A 15930-nucleotide genomic window follows, 5' to 3' on the forward strand; every position below is an offset into this window, starting at 1 on the left:
TAAAATGTATTCATTAGAAGGTGAAATCGCTCAGCAACTTAAATATCAAGTAATTGCCATTCTCATATTATCAATTTACAAATTATCGGTGAAGTTAACAGCAAAAGCGACGTTAAAACACTCGTAATCTACCAAAAAGTGTCATTGAAACTTTGGGACAACTTAGTGAGGAGCGCGTTCCAGTAGATGGCGCCCTTCATATTCTTGCAGTATCTTCTGTGAAACTCGATAGATGGCCAGTGTAAAATTATTTGAAGAAAAATTACATTCGCCATTGTCAAGAACTATTATTATGATTTTTATAGGGATCAGGAAAGACTAATTTAGAAGAGCCTTCCAGGGCCATAATCGTTACCATATAGATGGACAACTCATACCAGATAAAAAAAGCAATATAACTATAACAACCAATTATGCAATATTATAATATATATTGTTTACACGAATGTAATTTTGCTGGCCAAGATCGGAGAGTTAACTTAAACTGATAAAAAGGTTTAATATAAAGTGCGCACTTTTTGGTTGTAGACAAAAAAATCTACTTACTCCGTGGTTCAAGCGAATGCGCACGTAAGACAGAACATACATATGTTTGGACAAATTTAATATTGGAATAAAACCATACAATTCACAAATAAACATCATGACCATTTTATTTGTAACAAAAAAATATTTTAAAAAATGGGTTTGACTTTTTTTCAACGTTTTCAATAAAGAAAAACGTACAATGCAAAAACAAAACTGTTTTGAGAACTGTCGCGAATAAACATCGCTTTCGTATTGCTGTCGTCAGCAATAATTAACTATAATTTTGTGTTAAGATTTGTTATTAGAAAAAATGAAAAAGTTCACAAACAGAAACATAAGCACAATACAAATTTTTTATAAATTTTAATCTAAAAGAAATATGGCGCCGAAAACAGTACTTTTGACATTAGGAAGTTAAAACGTATTTATATCGAATAAGGTATACAGGGTGCTTTGGGCAATAATTTGCTCTTCATTTTTATTGCTATTATTTAAATATCTTGTATATGAAGCCACCCTGTATAACTAAGGCACCTAAACACTTCTGCGCAATGACTTTCCTGCGCAGATATTGGACAATACTTCTAACGCATGTTATTTACTTGAACATAAACAATTATTGGGGAAAAAGTGTAGATTTGAAGAAGTGTTGTCCGATAACATTTTTGCCTTCAGATTGTTTCACAACGCCTCTATCGAGGCGAAACTCACAATTTCATTTGATATTGAACTATACATATGAGCCTTCTTCAACAATCGAAAAATGACTCATTAAGCTTATTACCACATTACCGTGGTATTCCTTCAATCCGTACAATATTACTTGATACTTCGGAGAGACTCCACCAAGTTTGTGTTTAGACTCTTGGAAGTGCCAAATAAATTATGCCTACTTAAGACCTAAATTACAATGAACGCTAATGAAAAAAATGTTGTGTCTACTATAAAGGAAAATCCAATCAACGACAGTGAAAGATGAAACTGAGAAAGTTCAAAATGAGTAACAAAAAAATGCAATAACAAAAATATATTATTTAAAAAAGTAACTTAACAATTTCTCCACTTTGGATAGAGAATCTGGTGTTTTCACTATTCGGTTTGTTCAGGTTTAAAATGTAGTAAACATTGAAATCGTGCAATGGGTCGTGAGATTCTCTATCAAGTTGCAGAAATATTTTCAGGAGTGTTACGTTTTACTTACGAGGTAAGATATTGATTTTTTTGTTAACTATATATATCCAAAGAGAATCACGAATGGAAAAATTCAGGAAATGAGGAAAATTATGAATTTTATGTCTACAAAAGTTTATATTAAATGGAAATATTTATTAAAACCACAACATAAACTCATTTAATATCACGCACATAAAATTCAAACAGGAAGGCCCTAAGACTCCTAACGTGAACCGTAGTCCAAAAGATAGTTATAAGAACACGTTTCTTTCATGTCATCCGTTACGAAATGAAAGTGATTTCTGAATTGATTGTGAAATGGGCCTCGTTTTGCCACTCGTTTTAGTCATTTTACTTATTGAAATCAGAAAAATGAGTTTATAATTTGGTTTTACATAATAAGAACACAGGATGTAAGGATTATATTTCTGCAAAGTAACCATTTTATTTTTCCTTAGAAGTGCGTAGAAAACATTTCAGGTGAGTCATTATTATTAATTTTTGTAATTATATGTATTGTATTAAATTGGAATTTCTGGCTATTAAATTATCGTTATAAAAAGGCAAAAAGCGTTCTGTAATAATTGAAGCAAAGCACAGAAAAAAAGATCCTTTTTTGCTTAGAATTCTACCTGGACGCTGAAGTTGTTTGCATCAGTTTTTTCCCATCCTATCATGAGTTTAAAATTCCCCTTTTTCTGAAATTACTGTTTCAATAGTACAGTTATAAGGCAATATTTTGGTGTAAATTCAAATGACCACAACGACGTACTGCCTCCCGGCTCTCCATAAAGAGCATTACTTTCAACATTCAAGAAAACGTATCAATTTTCACCCCTCTGTAAACCTGTCACATTCTCTGAGTTTGCTGCCATGACCTATTTTGATAAAAAGAGCGAACAACGCTGTAAAAAACAATAGCGACATGCACAACTCTTGTCCATCAAGAAATTTCAGCAAACAGAAACTGATGTATCGCAGACCAACACGCACTTATTGATTTTTCCCATTTAAAATCGTAAACAGGCAACGGAAAGCAAAAAATTGAGAGAAATATGTCTAAGCAAAAAATATATTGAGTTTATAAGATATTTAGTCAGCTTCACGTATCGTCGAAACTGAATGCAAACAACTGTAAATTCTTTATTTACTGTTGGCAAAAAGTTGTTTTGAAATATTTAGATAGATATCCACTCGACTTTACAGAGAATTTATAATATCCTGACAATGGTGAACCTGAAACACTTACATCCTGTTTGCTTTTATTTTTCAATAAGGCAAAGAGCGAAAAATAAAAAATCGTTGTAAATAACGCAACAATTAAAAAAGGTTTAAATACTTACCTAATTAAATTAAACTAGACCCATGAAAACACGAGAAATGAGTAGACAATAAATTAGTCAATAGTATTTATGAATATCTTCCTGTATAATAAAGAAGTAAACATGAAAAAATATGGATAAATCCATGCTATGAATTGGCGGAGATTTTTTTGGACATTCGTAATAAAAATTTAACTTTTATTAATAGCCTATACACTCCTTGTAAGTATTTAAACCCCATGTTTGCTCCTCAATTATAATCATTCCCAAACAATTTATGGCTGCATCAAACTTCTAAAGTAAATGCATACTTTTATTATGATCCGTAAGTGGCGTAGCTCCTGTTTCTTCTGAAAACACTCCTCGTTTTTTCACAGACCCACTTACCGTATATTGATAATCGAATGATAATTTACAGTCGAAGGCAAAATTTCCGCCACGACACCCATTAATTTTGCTGCTCCCTTATAATGCAATACGACTCCAACTTATTCTGAAACTAGAGGTTCCTAATCTCGACAGTAGTTGGACGGTGCATAATCGGGAAGTCTCAGTGCAGCCTGTTAACTTTTTTAAAAGAGTGTATGAGTAACAGTTTTTACAGCGATTAGTGACTTGGTCGCAACGAAAATTTTTTGCCTTCCCTGTAGGAAAATAGATCTTCATATATCCTTATTATCTAAATAAAATTAAATTTTCTATTAAAATCGAATCCCTTCCCGAAGCTGTTGGGTTCAGCGTTAAGGATTCTGGCCGTGATGGTTTCCACCTTGGGAAGGGTGTTGATGCTGGACTAGCACCTGTATGAACAAATATTTTGTTACAGTATGACAAAATGTGAATATTAAAATCAAGGGGAAATGACTTGTAATACTTTTGGTAAGAAAACTTTAACATAGGTTCAGACGGAACAGGTTGGTTTTCGCAATGGCTCTTAAAGTACCTTTGGATTTCTATTGGATTTTTCAACGTAGAGGTTTCTTATTATTACATTATTTCGTACCCCAGTTAGCCATTTCGTTGAACTTAATCCCAGCTATGCAAACCTAATTTAATGCGACATGTTGCGTTATCATTGAAGTATCGAATAAAGGAGACAACAAATGATAGATAAACAAATCTTTGCATTATATTCATTTACAGAAGCACTTATTAGGAGACATATTAACAATTATCATTTTACTGCGTACCTGCAGATGCTGTGGAGGCCCCGGTGGTGGAGCCTGCTGTAGGTAAGGTACATTTGGCATTAAATGAGGTTGAGCTGGTATGCAAAACATTCCGATGTTCTGCATGCCAACCTGCGGTGGAGCCTGTTGTGTGTGTTGCACAGCCTGCAACATATAAAAACAATCCTTTAATAGTAATATACAAACAATCTCTTAGTATTTTAATTACAATTATTATCATATTAAACGTATATTCCCCTAGTAAAGAATAGAACTTATGTTGAAGCTATATTGTCACCATTAAAGATTTTACCCATCTTTTGTTCAGCTAGAGAAACATTATAATAATCTTAAAATTGAAAGACGTATTAAACCATGTTATGTTTTCTTCCAGTTTTTCTGAAATCACTATGTTAAGATTGACATATCAAATAGGGTAAAAGGTCAATTTAATTGAATTTGAATATCGGAAAGAGATGCTTCATTAAGTTTTATGTCTATTAAAATGTGCTGAAAATATTTATCTAATCATTTAAAAATCAACAAATTCCACAAAGAATTTAAATACCTTAGGACAAGACTTCAGTTTCAGTCACAATTATGAATGTAGGCCCTTACCTGGTATCCTTGAGGCGGGCCTTGTTGTTGTTGGACAGCAGCAGGATTATAGGACTGCGCCGGAGATGGGGTACCACTCGGTTGTGGAGGTAGGTACGGAAGCTGAAAGGTGTATGTATGGATGTTAAACAATACAGGTTGAGATGACGCATTTCCTGAAATTGGGTCTTTAATTCTGCACAATTTAGGATAATGGGATTTTTCAGCAATATTCAAGTGGTTTAGAAATTACTAAATAAAAGCCTACCTGTGCCTGCGCTGCTGAGGCAGCAGCTGCCGAATCATACATCCTAATTGTAGCAGCGGCAGCCGCGTGCATAGCAGCAACTGTCGGCTGATATGCAGCGGCCTGGTTCATGCTGTGCGCTGCTGCAGCAGCCGACGGGTATATGAATTGCGGAAGGGGAGCGGGTGCAAGTAACGGTTGCCCAGTTACAGCTGCAGCGTGCTGCATCTGAGAAGCCATATCGTTCCGGATTTGACCCATCGGAACTGGAAAAAGAATGTAATTATTGTTTTTATCTTAAGTTGGAAAGGTATACAGAGTTATTCACAGCCGTTGCTCTCCAATGGTATATCGGAAATCGTAACAGGTATGGTATCTAACGCTTACTTTTTCTCATTCTACTTGACTGCGGAGGTGGAGGCGGCTGGTACTGGGGTTGACTGATTGCCATGTAATGCATGGGCATCATAGTAACAGGCATTGGTGGACCACCCCCAGGTCCGCTTACAGCAATATACGGACTATGAGATGGAGTTTGGGGTGTATGCGGTCTGCTTGCAGAAGGAGTACTCGGCGATCTAAAAGAATAAAAATTTCGGCTGTTTAAACTTTAAAATGAAAAACAGGCACCAATCAACTGTTAAATTGATTAACGAGGAAATAGAAACCTTAATATCTCATTCCGAATCAATATTATCTGAAAGAGCAGCATCCTTAGTTACTTTGTCCAATTTTTAACATATTTTAACTTTTTAAATGGTTCTTACCTGGGTTGGAATGGCTTAGCCGTAGGATTCAACACAAATTCCTTGGCATTTGGATTCAATTTCGACTTAGCCACAGCACTTTGCAGTTTCTCGCTTTCGATGCTCTGCGGACTTTGAGCAGGACTTGGTTGCTTCTGCGAGCTGATAGATGTTTGAAGTTGCTCCTGTATGCTACTGCAATAAACAGATACAAAAATTAGATCTAATAGCCAATCACTCACATAAAAATTATAGATCAAATAATAGTAAACTTTCGCATATGAACCTAAGAAATTGGAAAAAAATGGTAAGTAATAAAGCAGGAAAAGAAGTAAATGACTTCTCACACGATAGAGTTTGGCGGTACATGACCTCACCTGTGCGCACTCAGATTGCTGCTGCTTCCACTAGGTGACGTACCGGCACTGTGCGTCTGCACCGGTGGCGCCATTTGAGTCACCATTTGTGGTGATTCCGTGCCCTGTATATGAGAAAGGCTCTGATTAGCCAATCCCTGTTGAACATGTGGTGGAGGAACCGGCTGTAATGTGGGACTTGTATGAGCAGGCATCGACGCCAGGGTAAAATCTTGCGAAAAAGCATGGAGCTCTTTCAGGGTTTCCTGGTTTTGAACCGGTTGAGGAGGTGGTGGTTGAGACCGGGGTACTTGTTGTGGTGCAGGAATTGAATGAGGGGGACCTTGTTCCTAAGAATAGAACATCGTGATTTTTAAAGGCCACAGAATATGTTTTTAAGAAAACATATAGTCACAAAAAACTGATTCATTTTATACAATATGGATAGAATTAGGTATCTTTCTGACAAAAGTGAGTCCTCCTTACTTGTTTAACCTCTTGATACGCAACCTGTTGTGGCGGCGGACCCTGAGGATGTCCAGGCGGTCCAGCGTGCATAATTCGATCTGGATGATATTGCTGCTGATGACGCTGTTGTCTTTGTTGCGGCCCGGATTTAATTTCGCCATTCATTTGAGGCTTGCCGTGGGGCGGTCCCGTATGTGGCACTGCATGAGGACCGCCGGGTCTGGGCGACGGCCCTTGGGTATATTGGTGCGGTGGCGTGTGCGAATTTGGGCGAGGAGGTGGATTGTTAGGCAGTGGCACATGTTGCGGCATAGGCTGTGAGGAGATTTATTTAAAATTCATAAAAGCAACATATACTAGAAATTTTGTTTTCAGACCGTTTTACAATTGCCTTTATTCATAGTGTCTTCCTTCCAAATGGGCATTAAAACAATTAATTAAAATAATAATAATTAACTTGGAAGCTAGTATGAAAATATTGAGCAAACCCGACTCCAAAAAACTACAAGAAACCGATTAGCTGATACTGCACATACTTTAGCCGAGTTGCTTAGTGATGCCTTAAAAACGAAGTAAAACGGACTTTTGGCAAATGTTTAAAACCTTCACGTTTAATGGAAACTAACCTAAAAACCAACTAATTAACTTACCATTGGCTGTGCGTGTATTGGAGGAGGAATATTCTGCACTTGGGGCGTCAAAACCTGGGGGGGTACTGCCGCGTGAACATGAGGAGGGGGAGGCATATGTTGTACAGGTTGGGGACCTTGTGGTGGATGTGGTTGTTGAGGTGGAGTGTGGGCATCTGTAACATCAATTAAAAATTATTCAAAAATTGTTGAACATTCATGAAATGAAGTAAAACAACTACAATAATTTAACTTCGTTAGGGATAAATTACTTACACTGTTGTTTGTAATTATGGCGTAAAAAAACTGACCAGATTGTTTAGTAGTATTTGAATTCCAGGGACTTGAATATACCAGGAAGTTAAATTTATCTCGTTTTGATTAAAAGGAGAGCTAAATGTGCTTGTAATCCCATCCTACGGATTAAAAATTTTACAGGAATTAATCATGTTATATTGTGATGAGTGCTATATGAGCCTAGGAGATTGTCCACATATTCAGGGAGACCCGGTATATTCCACTTGGAATTTTTGTCGGGTGAATTATATAAAACATTTATTACGTATTTAGTATCATAGACCCAAAAGAAAATATTCCAATTGTTATGTCGTGAAATGAAACGAAGTTTTTAAACTCTTAACCATTTAAATATATAATATTTTACTACTATTGGCTTAATACTCCTTCCACTAGTAAATGTGTATTAAATTTCCTAGTTACTAATATTCATGATTCACTTACTTTTATATATGATACCTGTGAAATACATGAAGGAGTCAAAAATAAACTCCAAATGATATCACTTCACACACCAAATCTCGTTCCAACACTTTACATTTGTAAACTTACTTGGTGAAATGGGGTGAATGTTATTTTGATGGCCCTGATGCGCACCACTGTGTGGTGGATACTGAATTGGCGCTCGGGTTTCTTTCGGCGAGGGCGAATTTTGAGCGCTAGACCCGCCTGATGGTGGGGGGGTACTACGGACCAATTTGCCATTATTTTGTCCCTTTCTCTTCGCCGGAGGAATGTATTTTCCTAAAGAAAGTGAAAAGATTTAGTTGATTCTTTAATAGCACAGAATATAACTAAAAACTAATTATTAAGGCTAAAATTAATTAATTTTCGCTGTTTCTCAATTATTTAATGTACAAATTACCTAAAATCGAGTCTTACCGTTAGATTCTTGTTGTTGATTTGGCCTTACAACTGCAGCAAATGCAGCTTCCTCATCTCCATTTTCTAATTCCAACCTCGCCCGATGGCCCGGTTGATTCTCTGTAAAAATAAAATCATAAAATATCTTTTAATTTGTCTAAAATTGTGCAATAAGTACCAATTTCACTAGCAATTTGTTCAGCCTTTGCTTGAGCCTCTTTGAAGTCTGCTGAATCACTTGCCTGTAACGGAACTGTGTAGCCCCTCAAGGAATGGTCGAATGTTGATTGTACCTAAGCATATCGGAAATAAATATTCGTCAAAACCGTTATTTCCACTGATAATATACCCCATATTCCTGTTCATTTTTGCGAAACATGTCTTGAACATCCCATCCATTCGACGCTTCCAAATCTAGGTTTAAATCATTCCCATTTAATTGGCCTGCGTCCCACGGCTCTAATTCCTTTTCTTCATTTCTATTACCGTTTAGTCTTGCAGAAATTGCAGTGTCAGTCTAAAATATTATGTTAAATTAATCAGACCATAATAATTATCGAGAACATCTAACCTGAAAAGTATCCTTAACAGGAAAATCCAGATCCACATTTTTAAAAGTCATATTCAAAATATCACATGGCTTAAAGATTAACTTGTCCCTATGTGTCTCCGTTAATAAACGAGAGTCAGGTGCGTCAGGATTTTCCACCTTTGCAACCACTTCCAGAACTACATCGAAATTTTGGGAAAATGTTCTGAAGACACCTAAAGGAAAGCAGTCGCTTTGCAAAAGTTATTTTTAATGGTGCAGATGTAATCGTTACCTTCCCACACTTGCCCAGAGGCTGTAGTTATCCGTGCCACATTACCTACTTGTGAGGTGGCTGCATGCATAAAAGTAGGGTTGCTATAGACCCCCTCAGTTCCTAGAGACCTCTGCCTTTGGCCTCTGCAAAGCAATTAATCCAACGTGAGGCAAATTAAAAAAACAATCCCACTTCAATGAAGTTGTATCAAATTTTATTTTGAAAGTGAGAACAAGCAACAAGGAACACTATACTGAGACACTTATAGGTCCCTTATCAAGAAAATTGTCAACTAAATAAAAACGCTCTTAATGCAACTTTTAAATTGGCTCATTAGCCGCCTCTTGTGGCAAAGCATAAGGTGCCATGATGTTTCTTTAACGAAGCACTTTTCGAGATACAAAATTGGATGATCTAGTTGAAAATGAAATTATCTATGTACTGACCAAGACAATAATCCTATGAGTAGCTATTACAGGTAAAAAATTGCTATAAGCTTTTATTTCATTATTCAAGGTGGCTGAAAGAAAAAGTTGCACCCTTTTTTGCAACTATCGTTGTAGATCAGGAAAAAAACTCCATTATACAGTATGCCTTATGAAAAAACCTACTACGCCACTATCAAGGCACGTACCTGCACGGTTTTTATTTATTTTTAGTTTTATTTTACGAAACACCGTGTACAACGTATTATTGACGTCAGGCATTATTGCAAAAGATTATTTATTACTTATTTGAAGATGTCCATGGTAACGTTAGTGTAAGGTATTTTTTAACGTCACAACTGTTTAACAATACAAGAACATTTGAATTACAAACACAAATGGAATCAAAACGGTCCAAGATATGTAGGTATGGTAACATTTTTTTCGGGATACATGATGTAAATTGAAAGGGAAAAATTCCATACCTAATTGCATAGGTCTATGTGCATAAATAGCCTAGTTTGTGGACAAGTTTTAATTTACTTATAGGGTATATCTTAGGCAAGGGTTTTCTTTTTAACACAACATAGGCCTCAAAAAACCAACCAACGTTTTTACGTAACGTTTTTTAGAAATCCCAAAAACAACCGAAATATGTGCGTTAAAGGTTTGTGTCGTGTTTAAAGGAAACTCCTTACTTAAGATTTATCCTGTATATTACAAAAATGATAACTAAGTTCACGTTCATTGATCAATTGTAATTGTGACGAAAAGTTAGCCAGAAGCTACTTAAAGGGCCTTAAAGGAGCCTGGATTTAATTGATAAGGTAAACGGACATTGCTCTTTAATATCTACAGCAAACGAAAACGTTGTTGATGGCTATAGATCCTATCAGTTTATCAGTCCTTAATTACGAACTCAATTACCCTAGGAGCCATTATTTATTAATATACCTAATAGCTAGCTTATCGGTAAATAGGTAATGAGAAGTCTGATTTATGTGCGGTGCTATATGAGGTTCTTTTGATTTTCGCTAGGCAGTTACAGGTTATAAAATTTACCTGAATGTGAAAGGGCATGTGCTGATAATTCGGATCTGCAAATTAGTGTCTTAATTCTGGGTAAAGCTTCGATTCACCAAAGAGACTAAAAATGTTTTCAAGCAAAAGCCTAACAATCATAAAGACAGTAGGTAGGTAGGTAACATAGATGACCCTTACAAAAACATTTACTGACCAAGACTGGGCTTATGTAGATTTAATTTAAAAATGAGTGGTTTATGACTTCATAAACTGGCTGGTGTCGGGTGTGGGGCCTATTATTAATTTGTTATGCAGGTCATTAGTTGCCCTCTAGGTGACATCCACAAAATGAAAATATGATAAGAAACTTTCAGTTCAAGAAAAGGGCTTGGGACCTTTAAAGAATATACCTGAAATCATAAAACTAGGAAATCTTTAAAGTATTTTTTGCTGGATGTGAACAAAATATCTGCCCTTAAAATGTGCATTGATATTTGGTTCAGGAGTGCAAAAAGTAGCAAATTACCTACTCCAGGGATAATTTACAGTCTCGCCAGGCTATAAATATGGCTGCAGAAGTAAGCTTGTGTTTTCAATACGACCCATATGAGAAAGACAAGGACTAGGTCAAATGAATACAAAAAATCACGCTTCGCCCGTTACCTTTTCAAATGAAAATGATTGCAGATACCAAAAGAATGAAAGAGCCAAACAAGTTTCTAACTGGGATTTAAAATTTTGTAAAACTGTCGGCCAGTGTCGTATCACAAAAGAAGTAGGATGGTTAAAACGGGTCTGATTGTAGAAAAGTGATCGCTCTGTGGAATGCATTATTTAGAAATACATTATGCAAGCTTTAAAGCTGTATGTGCCTTCAAAATGTGGCTTAAACATTTCAAAAACTATAGAAGCTAAAAACAAATCTAAGTTGGGTTTTAATGTGCATTTTAATAAGAATTATGCAGTACAAAGTAGAACGATGACTCATCATATGGAAGAAATATTTGAATCTTAAATATTAATTTTATTATTAATACATAAAAATATTACAGGTGGCAGTTAAGTTTTTACTAGCTACCCTGTGGTGTGATGTCTCCCTAGAACTTAGTTACCAGAGTTTAAAAATTTACCTACCTAGTTGGATTTACTGGTGATACTGTATGTAACTCTTTCAAACCCGACATTTAACTAAAGCAACAACTCTTTGAACAATTTCGATATCTCATATTAGGTAAAAGAGCTGCTGGGAGATTTCTGATTTTACTGCCGATGACATTATCATTTAAATGCCTTCTACTTGAGGACTTCTAATGTATCATGGACTGGGTGCCTTAGGGGGCTCAAAATAAGTGATTCAGCTAGGCTTATAAATGCATTTACTGCACAATACAATTGACTAATGTACTGTGACAATTTATTACTAGAGGTAGTCCTACTTTAGGCACAGTAAGTCTACAACTTGCAATATTCCTTCAAATGTACCAATAATGGCGTCTATTGTTTATGTGAAAAATACACATAATTGGTTCAATATCTGGGAAGTTGTTCACTAATTTTTTAATATTCAAGCGAAAATGGGTGTAAAATCGAATTCCCACGAATGTGCATTCAAATGGGAAAGCATTTAAAGCGAGGAAAATGAAGGAATGAAAAGGATGTAGACGGCAACAAAAGAAAAACATAATGAAAAACAAAAAATGGCATACCTGACAGAGCCTCCCCTGGTCTTTCTCTTGTTCATATCACCGTTACCGTGCACGGTATCCTTGTTTCTCGTGGGCACCGGAATTTTGATAGTTTTCCTCTGATCTTCGTCGCAAAAACACGGAAATCCCAGGAACAGATCCCGAATTTTTCAAATAGCTAAATGAAAATTTCAATGTGTCTAGCACAAAATCAAAATGGCCTTTCTAGCGTGACGTAACACGGAGGTTTTCTTTGTTCTAAGAACGGGAGAGGAAAGACAGCCGATTTCTTCAGCGTGATAAACTTTAGATTTATTTGTTAACGCAAAATATTCCCGTGAAAATACGTAAAAGTGTTTAGAAAGTTAACAAACTTTTCCCTGACCAGTGCTGCTGGTGGAAAATGTCTGTCAGACTGGTTGAGGTTGACAGATTTTTGACGGCGTTGATCGCCGCAGTTGCGCTTTTGGAGAAGCGGTAGTGTCACGTTGTTCTGCTATGTAACACATTCCCTGAATTTTTTAATTAGGTTTGGATAAGAACAATCCACCCATACTACATAATTTTATAGATGCATAATAGGTAAGGTACATTTTAAACATTTTTAAACCAATTTGAACTTTTTTATAAGCTGGAAGTTGCTTGTCAGGTAGAAGTTACTAAGGCAGCCCTGCTGACTACAGTCGGCCTATATACTTGCCTTTCGTCTTCTATACATTTTTATTTATTCGCGACGACTAAGCACGAAACAAAGACGCAGTTGCATGCGTCGCTTTTTTATCGTTCGCTATTAACGGAGATTGCGGACAGCCAATTACGGACGTCCTACGCACGATAAATTGCAAAAACAAAAAGAGCTCAAAATGCGATTAAAATAGAATGCAAACTTTCGAATGAGAAACTTCTTCTGAAGGAACCGATTTACAAAAAATAAACTACCAATTATGCACACTGAATCCTAAAAAGGAAAATAGAAGTTAACACAAGCTGGCAACAGCGATGCTGTAATGGCAGGTCAACGACAGCAGAGTGCGCTCCGTTCGTTTTGCTCTCGCTCGCTTTGGCGCTGATTCACTTTGGTTTTGTGGCGGCAAATCAAAATTCTGCGGGAAATCGATGGCCCGCAATTGTAGGGGCGCAATCGCTCGTCGACCCATCAGATTTCCTCCTGGGGGCTTTATTTCTCGCCTGAAATCTTTGTTTTGAAGTTTAGCAACCTGTGGCATATTCCATGCAGTGCTTTTAGATATGCAAGAATAATATACCGGGTGATTAAACTCAGTAAGTAGTTTGCAAAGAAACTAAAGTTATTTATCGAATTGTGGTATGATAAACTGGCGTTCCATATGTTCGCAAAGAAGTAATGCTGGTCCGGTGGATGACTGGATGAGATTTTGAGTGGTGTTTTACTCAGAATGACTTTCAGGGGCGCGCGGGCAATGGTCGTTCGGGGGCTAATTGCACGTCAGTCGCATTCTGATAAATTAATTGCCATCAATTTAAATGTACATCACATGGCGGTCTGAGGACGATTATATCAAGACACGCGTTTTTCCTAAATGAAGAACACACTTTCATTCTTCATACAACCGTTTTTTGTACTTCGGACTTCTCTTTTTGAGAGGCCTTCTGAGTAATAAGAAAAGAGATTCTATTCAGCATGCTTCACGTGTTCACTTCTTATGTCTGCTCCCGTTTTTAGGTGGTTTAGAAATGCCGAAAACAACTCAAGACAAGCTGAAAAAACCTCAAACCAAGTACACCTTCAATGATCTAAACCGGGACCTTATAGAGCTCGACTGTTTTTGCGAAGAGAACGACATTAAGATTAAAGATAGAATCGAACTGCTGAAACCCATAACTTCTAAAATACCAAAGAAGCCTCTAAGTCGCTCTACATTACTGTACTGGTTAATGTTTCTTGGAGCTATCGGGTTGGTGGTGATAATCGTGAGAAAGAATTGGGAACCGATTTCATGGCACATTGCCGCAGCTACCAGAATTACCATGATTAAGGTTCTGCCTTATTATGATTGGAAATATTTGAAAGATGAGCGTTGCCTAATACCTAAATGGTTTTCTTCTTCAACGAAAAAACTAGACGAGGTTTTCGATTGTGATCTCTGTGAATCATTCAGAGATTTTAATGATTTTTTTGTTGCGCTCAACGAAAACAATTCCCCGGACATTGTTAGGCAATTTATAGATTTGGATAGACCGATTTTAATTCCTGGAGTTATTGGCTACTGGATCACCAAGTCTCCTGAAGACTTCGTCGGCCAGCTACTTGACCATAAAGAATTCTCCTTTTCGTTTCCCTGCAATTTGGAAACCAACATACACAATAACAAACGCGACGACATCGATTTACAGGACCTTTTTGAGAAAATTCCGAGCTTCGGCAGTTTCTTCCTGCACTTCCAAAATTGCGATAAAGAGGCCATGAGGGTATTCAGAAATTATACGTACAGGCCCTCAATCGTTCCCGAAGAAATTGCTCCGGTGAGCTACAACTGGCTAATATGGAATAAAAATTATAGCCCTACCAAATACAAGAAGCTGAATTTGATTGAGAAACACACTGTAGTCGGTCAATTGTTTGGGAGTACGGCTTTGAGGCTGATTCCAAGAAAAAATTGTGCAGAAATTTGCGAAACTATAGAAGGTGTGCTACCAGCAGGTTACATTTTGATATTCACCAGCCTCTGGGACTTGGAGTATTTGCCTCAGGGGGATGAGGACAATATGGCTGTTATATTGGAAATCAGATAGATTTAAGATTTGGTGTTTGAATTGTTGTGGTTAATGTGAGTGTTATTAGACGTTGAATTAATGTGACCTAGGAACTAGGAATCTGTACCAGGAATGCAGGCAGATTTCTAGTACAGATATAGGTATTCTGGGATTCTTCGCTAATGTAGTAGTGTGTAAATTTACCAGCTGTAATGGATGTAATAATTAACCTGCTGCGGATTAAACTCTGCTTTATCATCATTACTATGTTATTTCTTTACCATCAGAGAATATGTATGTTCTTATAAAAACATTAAATTGCAATAAAAGCGACAGTTGCAACGAATTATTCCTTAATTGCTGTAAAATGTTGGCAAGGTTTACGGCGTATGAGGTCAGTCGCACACTATACTGGGTGTTTGAAATTTTAATACACAAACTTAAGTATTTTACATCCGAAAATACGCGGATAGTGCCAACGCAAGAAGTTTTTATAGTAAAACAAATATAAAATTGAAAAAAGCAATATAGTAAGTAATAAAGTAATTTTAATGCAATTATAAGGCAAACATTTTTGCGTATATGGTTAACAACGCCATCCTTCCCAGCAACGACTTCAAACTGTTATTGTCTGATACGCAGGTTATATTAAGAAAAACTAGTTTGATTGAAGTTCCTTATAATAGTAAACCAAGAAAAGTCTTCATTGAAAACATTGAATAATAAACTTGGTGCGTTAACCAAATTCGCGTAGGTACATCGTTGTCATCATCACCACCATCATCTTCAACGTAATCGGCAGATATCTAGGATTTGCTACATTGTGCTACATACATATAGTTATCAGAATTTCAAATATGGT

At 36.5% G+C, this 15930-nt stretch overlaps 2 protein-coding genes across 2 annotated transcripts; one reads left to right on the forward strand and one right to left on the reverse strand.

Annotated features, from left to right (window-relative positions):
- Positions 1 to 587: 587 nt before the first annotated feature.
- Atx2 (Ataxin-2) lies at positions 588 to 12850 on the reverse strand. The gene is made up of 16 exons (XM_066403975.1): positions 12357 to 12850; positions 9221 to 9345; positions 8968 to 9161; positions 8746 to 8913; positions 8575 to 8689; positions 8415 to 8516; positions 8085 to 8276; positions 7257 to 7411; positions 6625 to 6921; positions 6160 to 6488; positions 5804 to 5977; positions 5424 to 5614; positions 5058 to 5302; positions 4811 to 4912; positions 4214 to 4357; positions 588 to 3823 (listed from the first exon to the last, which is right to left on the reverse strand). Exons 1-16 carry the CDS (start codon positions 12389 to 12391, stop codon positions 3764 to 3766), a joined length of 2628 nt encoding a protein of 875 aa, XP_066260072.1. The 5' UTR covers positions 12392 to 12850; the 3' UTR covers positions 588 to 3763.
- Positions 12851 to 13270: 420 nt separating this feature from the next.
- On the forward strand, positions 13271 to 15196 carry LOC136418067 (uncharacterized). Its single transcript, XM_066403985.1, has 2 exons — positions 13271 to 13616; positions 14038 to 15196. The coding sequence occupies exon 2, from the start codon at positions 14049 to 14051 to the stop codon at positions 15105 to 15107; it is 1059 nt and encodes a 352-aa protein (XP_066260082.1). The 5' UTR covers positions 13271 to 13616; positions 14038 to 14048; the 3' UTR covers positions 15108 to 15196.
- The last annotated feature ends 734 nt before the right edge of the window (positions 15197 to 15930 follow it).

This window comes from Euwallacea similis, chromosome 32 (assembly GCF_039881205.1).
Source record: "Euwallacea similis isolate ESF13 chromosome 32, ESF131.1, whole genome shotgun sequence".
Taxonomy (NCBI): Eukaryota; Metazoa; Arthropoda; class Insecta; order Coleoptera; family Curculionidae; genus Euwallacea; species Euwallacea similis.